At 34.7% G+C, this 20,888-nt stretch overlaps 1 protein-coding gene across 20 annotated transcripts in view; it reads left to right on the forward strand.

Annotated features, from left to right (window-relative positions):
- SOX5 (SRY-box transcription factor 5) overlaps positions 1-20,888 on the forward strand; it is a 1,024,531-nt gene that overhangs the window by 797,152 nt on the left and 206,491 nt on the right. For 18 of the 20 annotated variants that reach the window (XM_054696382.1, XM_054696384.1, XM_054696380.1 and 15 more), the window contains one exon: positions 16,842-16,928. In XM_054696382.1, the coding sequence (XP_054552357.1) occupies positions 16,842-16,928 (87 nt within the window). Of the gene's footprint in view, positions 1-13,634; positions 13,723-16,518; positions 16,675-16,841; positions 16,929-20,888 lie in introns of those variants that run through there. The other 2 variants (XM_054696396.1, XM_054696394.1) reach the window with 2 other exon arrangements.

A 20,888-nucleotide genomic window follows, 5' to 3' on the forward strand; every position in this document is an offset into this window, starting at 1 on the left:
TGCCTGTCTTTCATATTATTCCAAGATTTCAGTGAAACCTGTAAGATGACTTTCTGACTAAATCCCACTTATAATCATGGCCAAAATTTGTAACAGGAAAATATGTAAGAATGAAGTTTCCTTTTTGCTCTTTCCCTACCATTGTCTAGTTATAGGGCCAGTCAGAGTACCAGTTTATTTTAGAAACTATATATTTAGACCCACAAGTAAATTCTTAGAGTCACTAATTCTAAATCACTACTTAACAGAAGAATTCACTCTGCTGACAGGTATATTCACAATGACTATAGAAAGATAAGATGGTGGTAATGGAGAAGATGAGAATAATGATGCACCAATCCTCTCTTAAGCATTTTGTGTGCATTAGAGACTCTTATAGCCTTCTCACCCCGCCTCCCCTCCGTATCAGACCTGGCAAACAGGTCTGATACTGGTTAAATGAGGCAAATGTCAGCCTCATTCCACTTGATGTTTATTAACATTTTAACGTTTTATATTGAAATGTAGGTTTCATATTGACTTTCATGGCTGGCATGTTTGTATCTCTAACACCTGTCAAAATGCAAAAACTGAACCCCCCCCCCTTTTTTAAAAAGATCAGTAGTAAATGTTAACTAAGTGAATGTCCTGGTCACTAAACAGGGCCAAAGAACTGCCCAAACTCTTTATAATGACAATTTGCAGTTTTGTTAGTATGAACTGATTCTGTCCCTTCTATCCACACCATCACTGCATTTGGTGAATAACTTGTTCTTTATCGCAGTTGAAGGTTGAGAAATTAGAAATGTTTATCCTTTCAGATGTAGAATAAAATAGTCATGCTTAAAAGTAGTTAAAATGAATAATGACTTAAAAGCAACCCATAGTAGAAGTCAGAATGTTGGGGTTTATGTCAGACTCATAGTTGCAGAAATAAGATTAGACTCTTGATTTGAATAGTCTTTCTGCTACTTTGGCTTTGCTAGTTGCTAAGTATATTAAATGCTTAATAAACGAAAACTGCCATTATTCCTAGTCAGTTCATCCAAAGTAAGATTCTTGAAAATAACAATTTATTTGAAGAAATGAAATGCTGTTATGATCTCTGTTATTCACTGGGATGCTTAAGATTTAGTTATTAGAGCAGTAAATTGCTTATAAATGGAGATGAGCAGGAGGAGGAAGAGGAGGACCATGATGACAGCAACTGTGACAAATACCTAAAAATACTGTATTGAGACACTTGGGAAAAGAGATTTAATGCTTTTGGGGCATAAAATACTCTGTAGGGTATATAAGGTACCCTACAATTGCAATTAGGTATATAAGATTAGGTATATACTAATCTTATGGGTGAGGAAATGATGGCATTGAAGACTAAGTAAATTTATAAGATAGCTAAGCTTATAAGAAACACGTGAAGCCACAAGCTCTCTTAACAAATGCAAATACAATTTTGCAAAAATTAAATAGAATTTTATATAAAGCACTGAAATGTTTAACACCACATAAGCTGTCAGTTAATACTTATTAGTACTTAATTAGCTTAGCTATTATCATTATGATATATAAAAAGTTGTCATTGTGGGTTGGAGGGAACTTTTTTCCTCTTATTTATAAGTAAACAAAAGGCCCTCAGATATTTAAAGATGTAAATGATTTTGCATAATGTCATTCTTATTTTCACCAGTTTTGTTATTAAACACTGATGTGTTTTTATACAATCCAATGGATATCATTTAGATTCCTAGAAGGAAACTGTATTACTAATTTTAATGATAGAAGGTGTCAGTGGAGGAGATGACTTTACACTGTGTAAAACACCGGTTCACATCAAGCATGGAATAAAAATAGGTCAATGATCAAGGTGTCAAAAAAAAAAAAATGCCAGGTCCTTCATAACTTTTGCCATTTCTCTTACTATGTTTATTGAGTAGACACTCACTCAGGAATTTCAGGTTTTTAGAGATTTAGGAAAAGTACTTGAAATTCTATTTCTACTTTTTATTTCCATCACAACCACTTTGTATAAGGATACATGTGCAAATATGCAAAAAAAAAAAATAGGTCTTCTTGAACTTTGAGAGCGACATCCATTTTGGCAGAGGGGAAGCACACATTTGGGTAAATTTTTATATGCACCTCAAATTTGGGTGCTAGTCTGAACTGCCAAACTTAAGAATTTTCACATTTTTAATATACCAAGGTGGGTTAAAACAACCTATTAGTATAAGGAGTATTTTTAAAACTGTTGACATTTGGCTACTGTTCTTTCATCCACTGTTCTGTAGTCTTGACAGAAACTTGGTTTCATTCGCAGAGAGAAAGTGAAGGACAGAGAAAGGTGTCTATATGCAATGCCCTGGAGAGGGGCAGAACTCCTATAAGGCAACATTTAGGCATTGAGTGTGACACTGTATTAACCTTTTTAATGGATGTATGTAATAAAGTGACATGTAAATGGAGCACAAGGGGAGATATGACACTATATCTGGAAAAGGATAAAACAGTTGGTTGAATACTGGGCTATTATAGCAGTTTGCAAACCTTGGATAAACTCAGTCAGCGGTTGTATAATTGGTTATTCAATCCCGACCCTTGTTCACAGCTCAAAGCCAGGAACACTGAGACCTGTTGCCAATTTGAGTGAATATAGTGACTGTACTCGGCCGGGGCCTAACACTGGAGCCAGGCCTTTTCCTGTGGGCTGGTTTCCACCATGTCTGGGACTGGCGCAGTGACAGTGGGTCTTTTGTTGTGAAAGACTGGCTGGTACTCCCCTCCTTTGCAAAATGTCTAACAGCTACACAAATATAAGAAAATAGGAAAAGGACTTACTGTAGCTTTTCTCTTAGTAAGTTAATGTTGAGTTATTCATTTTCCTTTCATTTTCTTTTTTCCCTCCCTTTTTTTTTTGGGTGGGGGAGGAAGTCTGAATTATATAAATAAACTTAAAGAGTGATATAAAAACCTGCTTCTAGATAAGAATTGAGACTTAGTAGTCCCTGATTAGAATATGATATGTGTGGAGAAACTTACAGTAATTTGATTCACAAAAATGGATATCTGAATAAGATTATTTTTACTTTTGCTCCTTTTTCCTATGAAAGTTCATGTACTGAGCAGACTGTTTTTACTGAGTATATCCTCCATGACTGAAAGATATAGCCTGTTTATAAACCTGTTATGGATTTAACTTTATGAAACAAGCTCCCCACCTTCCCTACCCAACATACTGGATAGAGGCCAACAGTCTAACCACTTACTGTTTCTAGTCTAGTAAAATTTAAGAAATAAATCAGCAAAGATTTTGATTTGAGTGTGTGGTACAAAGAATGCCCAGTGTTCATACAGTGCCCAATTTATAAAGGAATCTGTAACAAGCTTGTAGTATTTGCCAGTTAGGTGCTGCTTACCGATAGGTTGACAGTTCCCAGCTGCAATCAGTTATGCTTCCATTATTTCTGTTGTTTAAACATGCCTAGGAATACCCGTTCAGAGGATTTCACAAAATGCATCTAAGTTTCAAAACAAAGTAAAGACCATGTGAGAAGAAAGACATCCAAATGCATTCTGAATGGGGAGATTTTTTTCTGAGAGTAATTATAATCTCTTTGTCACCCCCTCCCTCCCTGACTCCACCCCACACACCCAGCATTTATAGAATCACACCCACAACACATAGTGTTTGATTTAATGCAGGGTTGCACTTCAGTCAAGAGACTGCTGAGGTCACGTCACAGAAATGGCTACAGTGCTTCTTGGCCCCATTATAGCCTTGATCATTCAGGGCTTTGTTTTGGTTAATTGAATAGACTCCTGCTGGGGGGAGCTCCTACATATTTGGGACTGTATGTCACTGAAAGAGTTTTGAGACTAGCAGGTAGTGACCTGGGGCTTAGGGAAGGAGGTGAGTTCTGCATTAGACAAGGGAAAAGAAAAAAAAAAAAAGTTGCTCTGAAACCATGACAGGACAAAGGAAAAAGAAGCAAATAGTTTTTGAATAGAAAATTAATCATTGAAAAGAGACTGGCTATTGTGAGGCACTCATAAAATTAGAGGGAGCATTTAACTTGAAATATATGAGAAAAAGCACTATAGAAACTCCCACAGAGGCCTGTAATGGAAAATACATTTGGCCATCTCATTATAAGAACATCCCTGGGAGCCAGGTGTTATGAGCATTAGTAAGAAGGTGGTCTTATAAAAAATTTGATTATAATCAAGCTTAATGTATTTGAGGCTTAATAAAAGTATTGTATGGATGTAGTGAGTATCATGGCATAATAGAGACTTCTTAGTATTGGATTGCTCATAAGTATTGTATTTCATAACGTTGATCTGTGGAGGTCTTTGCTTCCTGATGGGAAAATAGGAACTTGTATTGGTAAAGAGAAGATCACAGAATTGTAGCCCGGCCCCTATTAACCCCAGAAAATACAATGCAGCATATATCTTATCATCTTAATCTCCCAAATATTTTTCCAGTTAATATTATAATACAATATTGTATATAACAAACGGATGTCTCCCCTAGGTCACTGTTTGTAATTTAGTAAATTGTAGGTGTCCAACTGGAGAGCCTAGAGCTGCTGGTGAAGAATGAATGCTTGAGATGCCTCATTAATTCCATGTAGGTAAGAGGCTGGTGGGCTTAAAGGATTTGGTGGTAGCCCCATAGAGAACCACCAAATGTAATTCAGATAGCGTGGAAGCAACTCTTTTTTTCCTATTATTTTTTTCCTACTCCACGCTGTGAAACCTCACTGATCATTATTTTTTAGGCACTTTATGTGTCACAACAGCAACAGAAAGGCTGAAATATGCATGGAAATAGGAGTTTCAATTAAACTCAAATCATGTATTTGTTAAAAGAGCTGGGTTTTAGTTTTTATACAGCTTCCTTGGGCACAGGGCTCTTCACATGGATTGCAATTTGACTTTGCTGCTTTATAATCTAAGGGTGTTGTGCTATAATATGAACAATTTATTGAGGCAAAAATGTAGAAAAGTAAGTATTCCAGGTTTTACATTGAGAATTATGAGCAAAAATAGTAAATTGACACCTCAGTATAACAGGAAAGCTTGTTAGATTATGTCTTTTATATTTATATTGTCTTTGTACATTTTGTACTCTTTTAATATTGCTGACCCCTCATTAGGCAAAGTCATTTTCCTCTTGGTTTTGGTGGCTGCCTTCAAGCATATCTCTAGAAATGGAACACTTTTTACTTTTACTGTCATAAATATATTTTAAGCAGATAATGCATCTTTTAATATTTACCCTTGTCAAGTAATAAAGATCAATTTTGATGATTACAAATTTATTGCAATGACTTACCAGTTTAGTTCACTGAATTTGTTGTGTTACATTATTTGCTTGCTGCAAATTAGATTATAGGCAGCTACCACACTTGGAGTGATTTATTTTTGATACTTTGTAATTTAACTGAAGAGCTCAACACCTATTATTTGAACACTTTAATTTATGAGGCTGATTAAATATATGTTTCTAATTTATCACAATTATTAACAATGTTTTAGCTGAATCTTTTCATAAGAGAAATGGGAACTCTTTCTAAATAGTTGAAGGAAGGAAAGTCATTTGGAAGCCTTGCTATTCTTCCCGGCATTCACTTTGTGAGGGAGATCCAATTCCTGTAACATACTCTGTACCTGTTTGTGGGAACTGACATAGCAGGTTCCTGGGGGTTGTATATCCCTTGGGGAAAATTCCCAGAGGTATAAACACTTTTGAATTACTGACATGTGGAGCACAGATCTTCATAGCTTTGAAAGACACTACCCAAGTTTATAAAAGCTTGCTCTCTGACCCCAGGTCAGAAAATTGGGTGGTCTGTAATTTTACTGGATTCATCCATCCTTGAGTGATGAAATGCTAACCTATCTCTTGATTTTTTTTTTTAACTGCTGTCATTTCATTGTATTTCACCAAAGTCCCTAGGCTATTTTTTTCCACATCTTTTTTCTGTTAAATTAGTAACTCATTAGGAAGGCAGGGGATACAGGTCATAGTGTGGTGATTATGCTTTAGAACCTGCCCACCCCACATGCCTTTTCTCCCCAGCTATGTCTCTAGTGAGGCGATAAGTGAGTTCAACTTAAATACAAGTATTACATGTTCTTAAATATTTATCTCTATCACTTAGTACATATGGACATGAGGGTGAAGTTCTGTCTCCTTCCTACTGCTCCCCTCTCCTTGAATATTTTAATTGATGCTCTTTTCCTTTCAGCTACTGGATTTGAGGCATTATTCTATAGATGTTACTAATAGTTGTTTTTGAGACTATAGAAAAAATAAGCAGGGAAAATCCTGCTGTGCCATAGAAATCCATGTTAATTACAATCAAGGTATACATTAAGTAATTTATCGTCTACCATTAATACCCTTTCCAGGCTTAGTAATTTGTTGTCCTGCCATCACTTTAAAGGCTTTACACAGATTATTTTCTGAATAATGGGGATAATATCCCATACATCATTCTGATTTACTGAACTTGTACCATTACTCCACCTTTCTTTTCTGAACTTACCCGCTCCCCTAGTTTTCAGCCATCTAGAAGGGATGCTCTGTCATTAGTCTGACATCTCAAGAGATTCTCTCTTCTTTTTGCCGCTTACATGAACATATGTATACCTCTTAAAGTGTATGTAGGGCATTGTGTTGAAGAATATGTGTTTATAATGTGTCTGTGTGATTCACGGCCCTGTGTACAGGCTTTTAAGCAAAATTTTGGTTTACTATACTGTAGTAGTAATAACTCCTAATTTCCCCCTTTTGAATAAATTAAATATATATTAACTACTGGTAGTTCATTACTTCATTCTGCTGTCACTATTTTTTTTATTTAAAATGTTGTATCTCAGAGTAGTGAAAAGTAGAAGGGTAATGAAATATATTTGGATTCTTTTAACTTACAATGTTTAAATTATCATTTAAATGACTTTGTGGTGTTAGTAAAATTATTTTACCTCTCTAAGAAGAATTTAATAAATTGTATTCATTCACTTCTTATTCACTTGAGAAAAGTTTTCAATTCAGGTCTCTGAAGAGTTAATAGAATGGTTTTATTCATGTTTTATACTCAGAATCATTGTTTCTTCATCAAAAAATTACCTCAGATCTGAGAAAATTATGTAATATTTTTTGGACTTGGCTAAAGTGGTCTCACAGTTTTGCATTTTAAAGAGCCTTCCATATATATGGACTCAAGGTGAATAGGGTCCTCTTCTGTTTTGCTCTAGTTATTCCTCATGCTTAGAAAAATACATGCTACATATTGTTTGTTGAATTAATCATGCTTCTAATGCATTTTAACTTTGTATTTTTAGTGTGACTTAATTCATATTATATTTTTAATTGTGGACACTATGACAGATTAGTCCCAGATTTTGGAAATTATTCCTAGTAATTATTTTTTACGTATTTTTTAATTAAATTTAGTTATTTTCTTACATCATTGTTAATTTTTGGACAGTATTTGTTTCTCCCCTAGGTGTAGTCCCTGTAGTTCCTAGTTCCTCTACCACCAACTGCCCCCCCCATCCATCTAAACTAGTAGAATTTCTTATAGCACTTTTGATTGATAAACAGAAGACAACTTTAAAGCTCCTTATGGCATTATATCTGTAATAATATTTAGAAAAATATCAATGTGTTCATTTAGTGGTCTCTAATATAATTCAATTAAGGCATTATTCTCTCTCCCTATACTTCAGTAAATGAAACAATAGGAGAGCAGTTCAGTAACTTTAACAATTTGAGTAAATGATTAGGTATCTGGTCCCTGATCAGTCTACACATCTTCCTTAGGAGAGGAGATGGTGAGTTTCTTGAACTAACTGAAGAGGCCATATTTTAGTGCCTGTCATAGCCCCACAAGAGGCTTCCCAATATTATGTGTGTGCATGTGTTCACACACGTGTGTGAATTGTATAAAATAAAATGGCAGTTTCCTTAGCTGAACATATATATATATATATATATATATATATATATATATATATATATGCACACACACACATAGTGGCATACTAGAGGCACTTAGATCCTAGTTTTGTACATTCATCCAATTCAGGAATTAAATGAGACTATCAGCAGATTATATAATATCAAATTTTTTACCATTGAGAATCATGTGTCTGATGATGTAGGAAAAGTAAAAACTAAACTATGCTTTTCTCTTTTTCTATTTATCTAGACTTTTTTTCCTTTGTTGGTTTTTTGTTTGTTTAATCTGCCTTCACTGACTCCTTAAATGAAATGCCTTCCAAAAAAAAAAAAAAATAGAGGTTGAGTCTTTTTTTTTTTCAATTGGTGGGCCATAGCTAACATGACTGTAGTTGTCATTGTTGATTAGATTGTGTGTAAGATTGTGAACATTAAATGTCATTTTGCAAATAGAGCTATTGTATTTTATCATCTAAAATTACTCTAAAAATGACACGATCCAAAATCCGTGAAAGGTTATGAGAGACCAAATATAACAAGTTGTTAAGGCAGATGGACTGCTTTGGTTGAGAAGGCTATGTGCAAATTTAGATATATGATTTTAAGCAAATTAGAATATTTTTCTTAATTTAAAAACCTGATGCTATATATTAGAACATATAAATATAATTTGAATTACAAGTAGATTTATAGCTCAACTGTTCAACTACCTGCATATCACAATCTCTGATTTATCATATGAATCATGTCAGTTTTTATTGTTCATATCTTTTCAGGCATCTGGCAAGCTGAGATTGAGATTTGTTTTCACATATGTTGTGATAGAGAAGACTCAGGATGTGTAGTGGTTTAGCATCAGGCTGTATGCGCTTTAATTCTCACTTCCAGTGGCAAAACATTCTGTCATATTTTTAAAGTACTGGAATTCTTATTCTAATGTATGTTAAGTAGTTTTCTATTTCTATGCTTTCTGTATCTCTGTTATCATCTCTACCACACACCTTTACGATTTTGAAAAACAAAATTCTACAAATATAAGCATTAATTTTCATTTTCAACATGGTGTACATGTCTAATTAAATAGATGATTATGTGAATACACTCTTTATAGTAGGGTAATTGCTTCATTTATAATCCAGATGCATATTTAGGTAATTTTTAAGTATATCAATAGACTTATGTCATTTGCTTAGAACTACATTCTCATCTTTGCTCAGCTGTGATATGTTTTAGCAACCTTAAATTTTTTTCTTGGTTTGTTTATACATTTTATTTTGTGAAATGAGTACTTGTTTTCAGTATGCATGATTCTCACATACTTTGGGCCATAATTTGGTTATTATGCTTTGTCTTCTGTACTTTTTTCTTGTCCTGTCATACATATGCACACTTGTGAAAATACCATTTAAATGAACTGTATGGAAAATAACTGGTTTATTATAATTGGTCTTTGAAAATTTTGATAAATTGATGGCTGAAATATTGAAAACAGTCCTGTAAATCTTTTATGAGAAATATTTTTACTTGCGTAAGTTGAGTATTACTGACACATGATAAACATCTTGCTCTCAGTTTTCTTCCATCACATTGATTCTGCTTTTTTATTCCATTTCTTTGCCTTTGTAACCCCTTTGCTTCCTCCTCCTTTTCATTCTCACCCCTATGATTGTAATTAATGGCGAGGACTTAATTCATGTTTCCCCGCCCACACTTTGCTGACATCATAAATTATCTGGATACAAATGGACAATATTCATTAGCTGTGCACTTCACTGAAAGAGCCTTACGCGGGAGTGCTGCAGACTCCCATTTTTATTAAAAGTTAAAATGCTTCTGCTATCATGGGGGCTGGGGAATTAGCTATCATAGAGGATAGGACTACAGTACTAATAAATAAAAGCAATAACTATTGCTGTTGTTGAGTGACCTGAGAAAAGAACACTGCAGAGTTGTTTGTTGTTTCTTTCACTTATCAGCAGCACTGGCTTAAAAGCTTAAACCACTGTGGAGGCCTATAGAACTCTTGGTAAGTTTGAGAAACAACTGTCAAAAGAAAAGTTTTAGGCAAAGATTCTTTGAGTATTTTTGTGTGCCTGTGCTGTTTTGGAACTATGCATACATTTACCTAATGGAAGTGACAAATATCCTTGTCAGTCATAAGGCTCCCCTTTTTGTATCATCTTTAGTAACTAGGACTTTGGTGGTAGATGGTGAGGCATATAAACATATTGAGGTGTAAAGCTGTGTTCCTGAAATTACATAGTTTTATAAGCAAATGACAATTTGATAAATATTAAAATCATATTTTAATATTTAGTAGAAAAACATAAAGAGAGTTTTTGTACATGAGTAATAATCTTGGCAATTACTTTTGGAAATGCTTCCCTCAAATTGCTTACATTATTTTTGCTGGGATCTAATATTTGAAACAAGAACAAAACAAAGTACTGAAATGTGTGTAGGAAAATGCACTTTCTGGTTAATGGAGTGGATAAAAACTATGGTAGTTTCATAAGTCTATCTTTTAGAGGTTTTTTTGTTTTATTTTGTTTTTTGTACAGCAATATAGAGTCTTGTGAGGAGTAAACCTAAGTTTATTGATACATGGTAATGAAATCATATTGATTATGACATTAATCATTGATGAAAAAGTATTCTAAAATGTGGTATATGATTGGGAATAATTTAAAGGGGCACTAATGATTTCAACTTAGGCAATTAGAAAATTTAAGCCTCAGAGTAATGACTTAGATATTGCACATTCCAAAAACTAAATGCACATTAAAAACTTAAAAACATGAGTCAGTAGGCCAGAAACCTTTTTTTTTTTTTTGTTAACAAGCTCTTATTAACTTTCAAGTGAAAATAAACAACTATTTTGGCAGTAGTAAAAATAAAGTATTTCCTGAGCTTAATTCATCTCAGGGTAATTATATGTAAAAATGGTGCTTATATTGAAATTAAATGCTTTGGAACTTCAGATGTGTTTCTGTTGTGTATTGTGGTAAGTGTTATTTTTTAACATTTCCTAGAACAACCTGGCATTTCCAGGGACACACTAGACTTGCTTAGCTAATGGAACTGTTAGAAGGTATTCTGCTCTTCAGAAACCATTCTTTATGTAAAAATTGCATTGTTTAATACTTGCCCCCTAATGTTTTCTAGATATTCGGCTATCATCAACATGACATAAACTGTTACTAACATAGGATTTACACATTTAGCCCAGTTTTCCCCTCAAATATAATCTTAACAGTAATTGAATAAACAGCAACATTTTGAATTGTAATTAGCATTTTTAAAAACCAATTTATTTATTTATTTATACAAGCATTGGGTACAGGCAGAAGCACGGGAGGGTGAGAGAATTCACCAGAGCCAGAGCAGAGAGCAGAACAGGCAGACGGATGAAGTACACTGCTGAGGGGAGCAATGGGCTGCAAGAGAGGTCTGTGTGCCATGTGGGACCCTGGCCCTGGCAGCCGGGGATCGAACTGGCACTATGGAGGCTGTGGGCAGCTTCGCAACCCAGCGCTCAACCGCTGCACCACCAGAAAGGCCCGTAATTAGCATTTTGAAGAAAATTAACTTGCTTTTATTCTTAAGTTTCATGGGAACCTTTAAGTTCAAGGGGAGAATATTGAGTTAATAGTACCTAATTCAAACAGAGATTAGCCAGTGGGATCAACCATAATATAATTATTGTCTAACACTAGAGGAGGTAAATAAAACTGGCACAATATTTCATTTTGAGAAAATTTGACTCTTTATTAAAAGAACTTGTGGTATGTGGTATCCTGAAAGATACTGAACTGGGAGTTAAGCTTCAGGCTCTGCCTTTATTATTAATTAGATTTATGATCATATAAGTAAATCATTTAATCACGATTTATAATTTCCAGTTGGTGAAATGGAGAGTTTGGTCTAGATCAAGCTCTTACTGAAATTGTAGTGAGCAAAACACTAATTTTCTTGGTCAAATATTTAAATAATGCTATATAATCCATAATTCACTAAAAGAGTTGGCAGTCTATTAGCACATGAGAAGATCTGAATCTTGTAGAATGGAAATGTAAATTTGTTTAATATTAATTAGAGTTAGATGACAATGCAATGCTTATGATATTTGTTTTAGTTTCAAGTAGCCAAACAATTTATGTACCATTTTATGTCCAATATATGTTTCAGTAAATTACTCCTGTGAAATTCTTATTTAAATGATAGCTAAAAATTCTTCCAGGTGTAAAATTCTGATTCTATGACATGAATAATGTCATGTACTTTTACTTCTTGCCTTACAAGGAGGTATTGGTATATTCTGAAGTTCAGCTTTATTGTTATTCCTTCCAGAAGATGATTCCCATGTGACCCTATCGCATGTCAGGAATAGCACAGCTTAGTTTAAGCTACCAAATTAAAGTATAAACAGTGGTAGATTTGGTATGACCTAACTCCTGGGACTTTGTTTAAAAAGTCAAATATTATGCATACATATTTTTTGCTTGTTCGATTTTTCAATGAGCTCTACCACTGCAGCTCAAGGGAGATTAAAGGAAAAAAAAAACCTACATAAACACAAAGCAAAAACCTGAGCTTGTGTGTAAAGCTACTGCACTGGAGCGAATGTGGTTTAATTCTTGGCACTGGCAGCTTGTTGGAGAATTACAATATGTTGGCATGAGTCTCTAGGTCTCATTGTTCCAGATGAGGGAGTCAGTCTTAAGAGTGTTTGGCACTGAAGGGAAAAAGGAGTGAGAGTTATAGGGGATGAACAGGCCCTAAAGAGGCAGGATGCCGTTGTAACAATGGCTGGCACAGTTGGGGAGGCCATTCACTGGTGGGGATTGCCATAGGCATTGATGTGAAGAAGCATATGTGAGCAAAAGATGTAAGGGTGAGAAGGGAAAAGCAAGCAAACATACCAAAAGGGTCCTGATGGCAAAAGAAAAAAAAATCCAAGGTGAGAGTCATATTAATATCAATGTGTTGACTGATGTTAGTTTTCATTTCTATCCAATTTATTTTATAACTTACTTCTTAACATTTTTAACATTTTATTGTTTTCTTATAAAACCTATACCTACCTCTTTTTCCCCTAAAGAGATAGATCTTTAAGCAAAGAGGAATGGTTTTATATTTTGTCTGTTCTGCTTTCTGGACAGGTGATTTTGGACAAAGCAGTTTTCTGAACCTTAGTTTTGCCATCTGCAAAATAGATATAATAAATTTTACCATCAAAAACGATATTACATCTGCTAACATTCTGTAAGCTGAAATGGTATGCAAGAAATAATTACTATTATAACTCACATTTATTTTAATATAGAAAGCCCTAGTTCTTATTTTGAAGGGAACCATGACACTTAAATGCTTGGGAGAAGTAACTCTCAGGAGAATCTTCTAAAGTGTTTAAATTAAAATAATGGCACATTTTAACATGAAAATAATGAATAATCCAGCATTCAAACATTTGGAAATATGCTCACAGTATAAAACATGCTCACAGTATAAAAATACAATTGTAATTGTTTTTAAAATACATCACATTTTAGAAGATATAATATTTAATAGAGAACTATCTCTTTTGCTCTGTAAGCCCTGAAGCAGCACTTAACATAATGGTGTCACATTTCACTTTACTCATAACTGCGTGTTTCTGAACAGGTATATTATAAATATTGGGATTTTGCCATTTAGTCTTCTACATCTCTAGTCATGAATTTTCTACGGGATCTTTGCCATTTTCAGAGAAGTTCACACTGATGATTGTGAGTTCATTTCTTACCACATTTTTACAAACTGTGAAGGGAAACTAATGGAAACAGTGGCAGTTGATAGAATACTGGATATGGATTTGATGTGGAGGTGTTTGGGCAAAATGAGGTGCCCTTTGTCCCACAAGCTGCCTATGTCACAGTCTTGGTCAGAAGCTAGGTTGTTTGACCTAGAGCCCAACAGACCTACCCTATGAGTATTTTAAGTTTATCAGCTATCTCTGCTTTATGGTTTTCACTGAATTGTCTACAATTCTAAAGTGTAAAATCATATAGTGGGAGGCATGTATGTGTACTGGAAAGAACAAAAAAGCCTGTAAGTTGAATGTAGCTACGTTTCCTGAGATTTGGTTTCTTAAATGGTAAAACAGATGCACCAATGCAGAAAATTTCTATGAGAAGTTGGAGGTGTCACATATAAGGGAACTGCTATACCGCTTAGCACATAACCTGCTAATAGTAGCTATCATCATTTTGTTATTGACGAGAGTTTGGAATTTGTAGGGAGAAAAAACTTAATTCATGACTCAGCTCTGCCCATTACATTTTGTGAAACCCCAGACAAGTTCTTTTCTTCTTTTTAAAAAATAAACTCTAATATAGCTCTTGTAACACAATCTATGTCATCAGGTGTTTGCTATGATTGTTGAGAGAACACAGGTAAAAAAGCATTTTGTATAGTTCCTGGCCCCTAAGCTCTTCAATAAATGTTTATTGAATCTGAATTTAAAGTATATCCCTCATCCAAATTGCATGTGTTATTATCCTTATTCATCCTCAGGCACGACAGTCCTGAGTTAGCCTTATTTCTGATTTGACATTTTCCAAATTATTACAAGAAGTTCTTCATTTTTCTGTAGCATGTCTTCAGAGTTTGGTGCTTAAAAAAAAGTGGCTCTGTAGACAAGCTTTATATCTTTATGCAAGTTAATGAAGAGGACAAGAATGTTCTGCAGGTTTCAGAAATCTGGCTGCTGTTTCTTTAACTCTGCAACTTAGACAGAAGACTTCTGTTTCTTTATAAGCACACTACAGTGAATATTTTGTCTAGCTGCAGGGGAAAAGCTTTGTCATGGACTTTGCAGACAATAGCCTTAAAAGTAAAATGGTCTGCTTTTGGTGCCGAGGTTCAGGGCCTATTGTTAGTGCACAATGGATTTCTACTGCTGCATTCCTGCTTTGCAAAGGTTTGTTAGCTTTTAATGACAGACAGTGCTCTATTGCAAATACCTTCTTGGCTGTGCCCTGTTTACATGCTACTCAAGAATTTTTGTGGAGTGCTGGAAAAAAGAAACAGTGGTGTTTGTTTGACCTACTCTGATAAGATTTAGAAAATTTCACTCACCAAGCATTTAGTGGGAATGTGGCAACTGGGAATCCTGGCAGTATTTTAAAGTTACTTTTAAAGCCTCGAAGAAAAGAAATATTGATTACAGTAGGAAGATATTAAATTGATTTTATTACTCATATAATTTTCATTACCATTTCCAAAACAATATGGTTTAGAAGTAGGGGTATTTTAAGAAAAAAGTCCTTGAAAAATCTTTCCCCTTAAACCTGAAAAATGGAGATAGATTTTGTTATAAAGGAAAAAAATACATTTCACACATACCATAGTAAATCTACACACAGTTGTAGCATGTAAGTGTGTGAGTATACATATGTGTATATATGCATGTGCATTATGTGTATACATATATATACACATATGTATGTAAATATATATGCACTTCACATGTGGACAGAAGTCCTAATCATTTATCGCTTTCACCATTTCATTTTCCACAAGTTTTGATATCTGAAGCAGAAGCATTCCATACTGTCACTGTTTTGCCAAGGAAAATTTCACCTCTGCTTTGTTGAAAAGCCCACACAGGCCCTGATAGCTGATTTCTGTAAGATAGGGGTCTGAGGAAAGCGCCTGGCATCAGCCAGAGATGATAAAGATGCCTTAAAATGCATTTTACAGTGGGGAAAATGAACCAATTCCTAATAATCTTATAGTCCCTAGGCCAGACGGTCCCTTTGATAAGTTAACATGTACTCCCTTTATGCTCCTAGTAGGGGGTAAGCAAATGTCTGAACAAACACAAATACACATAAACACCAATGTGGAGAATGGCAGTGTATGTCTTAGATCCAGATAATAAGTGTGGGCATTGTTATTTAGATGGGGCATACTGGGACACTTATCTTTTAGTACACTCCATTTTCTAACTGAATGCAGTGCTAATCGTGGGTTTGAAAGCCATTGTAATTGTGTACCCATCTAAATGCTGACAAGAATATACAATTGCATTGTTTAGAGCTGAGTTTAATGTTTGGGAGTTTTATTAGCATTTATATTTACTTATACATGAAAATTCAACACAAAAGGCAAGGTCAGAAACCGTGAGATACATAGAAACAAATGTCAGAGTATAAAATGAGCCTTGGTCTCTAAAATCTGTGTACCCTGTCCCAATAAAGGGCATTTTAAAAGAGCATGATGCAAATCTGAAATAAACAAATAATAGGTTTTCATTATAGGTATTACTTGCTTCTCTAGATTTTGCAATCTTTGTAAAGCTTCCTTTATACCTACTTTTTTTTTTTTTTTTTTAATGTTCTCGGTACTGGCAAATCTTTCCACAGTGTGCTTACCACCACACGATGTTAAACACATATTATAAAGTGGATGTAATTGTAAACACACAGAGGGATATAATTACATGTAGCAGATTTAAGAGCTAATTCTTTGCCTTTTTTTTTACTCTGCATTTTATCAACATAATTATTTTTTGACTGCAGACTAACACCCTGAAATTGACAAGCATCCATTATAGCAGGAATTTGTTCACCAAATTGAAAAACAATGAACTGCAGGTTTATGTGTACCCATTGTCATAAAGAATCAGTACGGCTTTGTTCCGCAAGAGGAAAAAGCTAATGATTTTGAAACAGCAGGTGACAAAACACATTCTTTTTTCCTCCCCTGTTATCAGTTTGTTGATGAAGTCATTATGAACTGGGGCTGGGTTAGGAATGGCCTTATTTTTAGCAGATAGACTTTTAATGAGCTCCATTGTAAAGATAGTCATGTTGATTTGCTTACATTTTTTTTCTTTACTTAGAAACCCCCAGTATTGAAAAGCTACTCTCAAAGGACTGGAAAGACAAGCTTCTTGCAATGGGATCAGGGAACTTTGGTGAAATAAAAGGTAATATGTTTATAATTATATTGATCAAAATTGTAACTAAATGAAGTTGATTTCCAGGAATGTTAGTGATGATAGAGCACTTCTTCTCCAACCTACTCAGCCCCTTGCCTTCTCTGAATTAGGGGTGTCTTCTATCTAGCTTGAAAGTGGATGAATCAGGGTTCGGAGTTGCTCTTTCTGTGCCTTATAGAATAAACAGCATGCTGTTGTGACTGAATAGCCCCACTGAGTCTTTAACAGCCTTTGGTTTTCATCACTTTTTAGAAAAAGTATATATAATTTACTTTATAAATAGGATGCATTTATAGCAATACGCAGTTCTGTTCTGCGCATTTCAAGAAGGTTTCATACACTTTCTATATAGGATGTATGAATGTACCTATTCTACATTTAAAACTAGAAATGATGAATGGAGAAGACTTAATGAAAGATTGTTTTGTGCTATAAGAACGACATTTTGCAGTTGGTTTTGAGTCAGCAATTACATATAATTTAGAAAAATGCTATATGGACTTCAGAAGATACTGAAGTCTTAGTAAACTGATTAATAAAGAGGGGGAAGAGATTTGATTTTCCATGAAAAGGTAGAATCAAATAATCTATTCAGTTAACTTACAAATGTGTTTTCTCAGTGCATAGGAGACAATCTACGATTTTTTATTTATTGCTAATAGAATACTATGGATACTGAGTTCTTTAGGATTAATTTTCTGAGAAAAATACTTATCAATATTATATATCTAGTTATATGTTGCTCACCAGATTTATATTAATATACACGTAGAAATGTGTGTATCAATCACGTGTTTGTGTGTGTGCCCCTAAGAGAAACAATTGTCTCTCTCAAGGCACTACTACTGTCGCCCAGTATCTTAAGAAAACAAAACGTAGATCAGTCTTCTCAACTGTCTGACCCCTGAGATTTACACTAAGATTTCCATATTTAGAAACTCCAGAAAATGTCTGACTGCACATTTCACTTTTCATCCACATATTTGTAGTTTACATATATCCTGGCTATGGTTAGGTGTGAATGGGTGATGAGAGAATGAATGGGTGTTAATCAACCTAATTCAGTAACCGAAATCTAGAGTGGAATCATATTCAAGTAAACAACAGTGAATATGCCTTAGGGAGCTTCAAGACAAAGTTCAAAGAGAATAGAGTAGTTGTGGGCAGCAGACCCTTCATATTATTTTGTTGAATTTTAACCCCTTGTCCCCTGAGATATAAAATGTACTCTCTAAGTTTCTTTATTCTCCCCTGAGCGAGGTAATAACAGAGTTGAGCAGAGAAGACCTCCTGTTCCCCACCTGTGATCTCATTCCATTGGAGAACACACGTTTCCCCTCCCTCGTTTTCCTCACAAGTCCAACATAAAAGCAGCAGCAGCAGCAGTGAGGATAAGCTTAGAGAAAGGAGGCTCTGCTGTCTGTTCAGGCTTGCCTGTGGGGTTAGTTCAGGAAGCTCAGTACAGTCACAAAAGAAGGTTCTGTCTTTAATTTGGAGTTTTTTAAGCTTCACATTCAGAGCACAAGTTTGGTTATTGTCCTCTGGTTCTGTTCAAAAGCTGTTTTCTGATGCACTTTCAAAGCAACTGTAGCTCTCTCTTCTGTTGGGGGCATGGTTATTAGGTGCTCCGATCGGGCTTGGCAGTAAACTGGGAAATGAGCGTTGGGTTACTTTTCCTACTGACTGCCCATGACAGTTGCAATTACTATCCATTGTTCACAGGTGGCTAGAAAGTGGAGCGCAGACAATAGTGTGGTGCCCTTTGGGGGGTAAATGAATTTGACTTAATGATTCTTGGGGGGGGTCACACACTGAGCCCAGGAATGTCGTTCTCATGCCACCTCTGGAGTTAGACAAGAACAATGACTTACCTGTTTGGCAGCTGTTTTATTTATGAGGCAAATAAAGGTCTAAGTCTCATGTAAGTGTACCCTGGTTTTGTTTGGGAAGGGAAGGAAAATGTGTTTTTTTTTTAATAATCTGAAAATATGAACTTAATTACTGGATGATTTGTTAATGATAACTTAGAATAATGTATTTGAATAGAACCTTTACATTTATTAGTATGTTTACAGCCATTGTTTTATTCAGACAATCTTGTGAATTGAAACTTTTCTTTCATTTATACTGGTTCTTTTTTATTCAACTTTTAATCAGTTTAGTAAATGTGTGTGTGTGTGTGTGCCCTATTCTAAAATATCTAAGATTATAGCCAGACGAAGACTCAGCTCATTTTCTAAGTACCGGCTTTACATTACCATGAGTGAATTATTTTCAGGCCATTTATATATATATATATTTCAGGCCAAGTTCAATAAGTGTTTCTTGGTATTTAAAAGTAACAATGATAAAATAAGAGGAATAAATAGCATTTTGTTTGGATACTTTATCAATAAAAAGTTGTTATACTCACTGAAAGTCAATTTCATTTTTCAAGAAACAAGTGAGTTAGTAAAGGTCAGCACTTCTAAGAGCATAAAATTATTTTTCATGTTAGATTATTTTACCTGTAAGGATATATACCATTTTATGGTCTGGTACTTTGGAATGTGAAGTAATTAGATTTTAAAGTTATATTAGTAACAATCCTCTTAAAAACTCACAGAAAGGACCCCAGTTTCAGTTTTGCAGAGCAAAAGAGTTTGACTAAAAAAAAACCTCTGCCAACAACAAGCAGTCAATATATGGCATAAACTGATTAGCTGCCTGAAAGATTTATTTCTTCTTTTCTAATCAGCCATGTAGTATAACTGGTCAGTTTACAGAGTTTTTTGCCCTCATCCAGGGCAGGAGCACTGAGTAACGGGTTATGAAAGGTGAAGAAATTCCTTTCATAGCCTCTTAGTCATTGAGAAGTGGAAAAAGCAGCGCCTGCACTCCAGTTGGCAGCCAGCATCGTCACACATTGTTTCAGCTAGCATGCAGTCCCACCATGCTGAAGGTCATTGCGTTGGCACTTCACCTGAGGGCCTTGTCTGGGGATCCAAGGTGGCTTTGACTCATGTAAACAGCTCATTCATTTTCCATCAAAGTGATTGCAAAATTTATATTTGACTGACAATATTTGTAGAATTATAACACAAAGATCTGCTGCAAAAGCCAAGTATTTCTATCTTGGTGAGGTTTATAAAAGTGGAACATTGAAAGGTTTTCTCACTAGGTCACTCAGAAAAGTCTAGATCAGTTTCTCTACCTGTTTCATTTGAAGAATTCTTTAGTGTCTGGTTTCTTTGCCATCAGTGTCCCTAGTCATCCCTTCTCACTTAGGTAAGAATGCATTAATTTAGACCTGCAAAGTGTCATATCTGTTATTAAGGAAAATGTCAGCTGCATTTGGTGTAATAAAAAAATCTCTTTTGAAAGCTGTAATTTTGTTCTTTCTAGAAGATGGTACATAAAGGCAAACACCAAACAAGTCTAGAATGCCAATAATGGATTCAAGGGAGTAATGCATTTAGCAGTACTATAACCTTTCAGAACTCATGCATTAAAAACCTGCTATGCAGATTCAACACGTGGATTAAAGTAGATGATCTCTTAGGTGCCATACACTTTTGAGAGAAAAGATATATTTGGATTCAATATGTGCCTTGGAAAGAGATAATTCTGTTTAAATAACACCAGACAATTTGAAAACAAGCAGGCTGGGGATAATAATCAGATCCTGGGTGATAAATCTAGTAAGGGGTCCTTAGAGTTCTCTTAATTTAAAATATGAAAATTTAAGTCCCAATGTTTAAATATATAAGGATTTGTATCATCTTGAAAATTATTTTAAAATCATTCCTTTAAAATCCAATAGCTATTTAAGAATCATGTGGTTTTCTAATTGTAACCTTGTGACTATTTCATTTGGTATGTTAACCTACAAATTTTCTGTACATTTTATCTAAGAGGATAAAACTGTTGAATCTGGAATTTGTTCAGTACAAGAGTTATCCACAAGGA

The sequence above is a fragment of the Talpa occidentalis genome, unplaced genomic scaffold (genome assembly GCF_014898055.3).
Source record: "Talpa occidentalis isolate TD23 unplaced genomic scaffold, MPIMG_talOcc4v2.1 talOcc4.16, whole genome shotgun sequence".
In the NCBI taxonomy this organism is placed as follows: Eukaryota; Metazoa; Chordata; class Mammalia; order Eulipotyphla; family Talpidae; genus Talpa; species Talpa occidentalis.